The sequence below is a fragment of the Penaeus japonicus genome, unplaced genomic scaffold (assembly GCF_977035675.1).
Source record: "Penaeus japonicus unplaced genomic scaffold, GWHDUDI00000001_assembly GWHDUDI00000005, whole genome shotgun sequence".
Classification (NCBI taxonomy): domain Eukaryota; kingdom Metazoa; phylum Arthropoda; class Malacostraca; order Decapoda; family Penaeidae; genus Penaeus; species Penaeus japonicus.
The window spans coordinates 25,645,532-25,648,031 of record NW_028234407.1 but is presented as its reverse complement, the minus strand read 5'-3'; the positions used below and the strand labels follow the sequence as shown (position 1 = coordinate 25,648,031).

At 38.8% G+C, this 2,500-nt stretch overlaps 1 protein-coding gene across 1 annotated transcript in view; it reads right to left on the bottom strand.

Moving 5' to 3' along the window:
• Positions 1–757: 757 nt before the first annotated feature.
• LOC122256004 (ubiquitin carboxyl-terminal hydrolase 35-like) overlaps positions 758–2,500 on the bottom strand; it is a 7,727-nt gene continuing 5,984 nt past the window's right edge. Inside the window, exon 4 of the mRNA XM_086537198.1 lies at positions 758–1,201. Coding sequence (XP_086393324.1) covers positions 1,159–1,201 — 43 coding nt within the window. The 3' untranslated portion in view covers positions 758–1,158. The remainder of the gene's footprint in view (positions 1,202–2,500) is intronic.

The window sequence follows — 2,500 nt, the reverse complement described above, 5'->3', positions numbered from 1 at the left end:
AAGACCTTAATTAAAGACCATGCGATTGCCTGCAAGACAGGGACTACTTGACCCTAGCCTAGCTTAAAAAAGAGACCAGCCGATTGACCTAACCGAGTCCAGATCAGGCCACCCGTCTTGCTGGAATAGAGTACCAAAGAGGCGTGTTGTTAGCCGTACTCATACACGGCATCGCTCAACCTCCAGGACTCCCGTCTCCTAGCGCACAGGGGGGTCACGCACGGCAAACGCATGGGCAGGTGTGAGCCCCCTGGGGGTAGGACCAAAGGGGGGTGCGACCCTACCTACTAGATCGGCACCTAAGAACACTTAGTCATCCCTCCCCAGAGAACCCGCCGCTGGAAGGCCACCTCAACGGGAGGAAGAGACTGGCCACATCCAGAGCGGGCTCGTCCGAGGAAGGAGTTCAAGCCCCCGCGCCACGACAAGGCGGTTCCTGTGCGGGGGAACACGCAAGAGATGTATTTGACGCGTTTCGACAGAGGTCTTTCTCAAAAATACATGTATTTTTGAGAAAGACCTCTGTCGAAACACGTCAAATACATCTCTTGCGTGTTTAGATATTGTCTCATTCATACCTTTCTTCTACATTTGTCACTATGAACTCTGTTCATAATCCCTTTTCTCTTGTGTATTACGTCCTGAGGAGGCAATATAGCTAAAAGGCCTTCGGCATATTCATCCATTTTCCTGCTCTTTTTGTACCATGAATCCTTCACATACATCCGTGGGAACCATACTTGCCACGTTTATTTATTCATAATATAATTTAAATTTTATTGAAAAAATATAAATACTAACACTGTTGTCTTAAAAAATTTACATTTTTGTAATTTCTTTAGTAATTGCTTTCATATGTAACTGCTGTATTTCATTTTTTTAGATGGACTTTTCGGCGTCTTGTCTTCCACTGCATTTATCACATTCATACTGGTTTTCCCACGTTAGTCTCTCGGGAGTTAGGTAGCTTTTAATCATATCTTCTATCCTAAGGTTTTCCGGATTCTTTTGCTTGTTTAGCTTCTCTGAATTTCTGTGAATGGCAGTTGTTGCATTGTACTGATCTGTGTCTTGGAAGGCTAAATGTATACCAGTGAATACATCTTTGTGTATAGATTCAGTTTTACATTGTACTACATTGTAGTATTCTGGAAGCTTCTATCCTACGCGCTCTTCCTCGTGCAGTGTTATCATCAAGTGCCTGTTGAAAGAGATGCGAAAACTATATTAGGCAAAGGTCGTAAGTTATCTCATATTTTTAATACTAGGAAAGAGAGAGAGAAAAAATTCTACTGCTTACACTATTTCCCATATCTATTGGTCAATCTAATATTTTCTGTTATATTTCCCAAGTCAACTTTTTTCAAAACGCTATGCCAGATCCTCTAAAAATTGATGATAATAATACTAAAATAAATAAATAAAATAGAAATAAGAAATAAAACTAGAATAAAAAAGTGTAAGACCTAAGAGACACCTGCTCATGTATACACCATTTACCCTATACAGGGAAAATCATATACCTCTTACTTAGCATTATGTCTATTCTATAGATACAGCCTGCTCCTCTCTGCAAACTCTACATATGGTAACAGATTCAACAAGGGTGAATAACCAAAACATTGCTCCTATGTACTGGGTAGTCCATTTTCCACTAAGATATCATTATTCCATAAAAACAATTCATAATCCCAATTTTCATATTTTTTTTAAATTTCAAGGTTTCTCCAATTTACTGAGATGCTAATCATAATTACTACAACTGGACTGTAAACTATGATTCACTGAATAAACCAATCTTATCATCAACACTATCATGATTTTTCTTTCTCTTTCTCCTCATGATCTTTCATATGGACTATATTAACCAAATAGCTGTTAAAGACAATTTTGCTGGTGTAAAGCTTACTGATTCTTAACATGGCTGTTTATGATTCTGACTTTTTTGAGAGTTCCATTCCAACCCAATGGCACCTGGATATACTTGGAGTTATTGGTCTTTGTGCTACCATTACCCTCTAATTCATGTGCAATGTTATCTTTGTTTTGGGATAAGCCAGTCACTGTCTTTTAAGAAGAGCATAACAAAAACAAGGACCTCACCCAACCTTGGCATGATGTAGCTTGAGTGCAAGCACTTGTCAGAGCCATAAAACTTTCCACCTATATAGCATACCTTGACACACCTTCCTTGTCATGGTTTGTAAAGGTGACATCCACAATTTAGGCCAACCCTTACAATGGTATGTATAGATGCCCTTATCATTGGGTTAAAGTGATTCCAAAACAAACAGAGAATTTCTAAAGACCCTGAATGTAAATGTCCTCAAGTGCAGGTTCCTCTTGATCTAGGAACATATTGCATGGTTCCAATATTGTTTACCAAATTCTAATCAGGATACAACAAAATCTAAAACTGTTGCAGAGATGTCCTTTAATTCAGGAGAATATTTATGTGTTACTGCATCACTGTCTGTGTACATTGTACTCATTTTGTCTG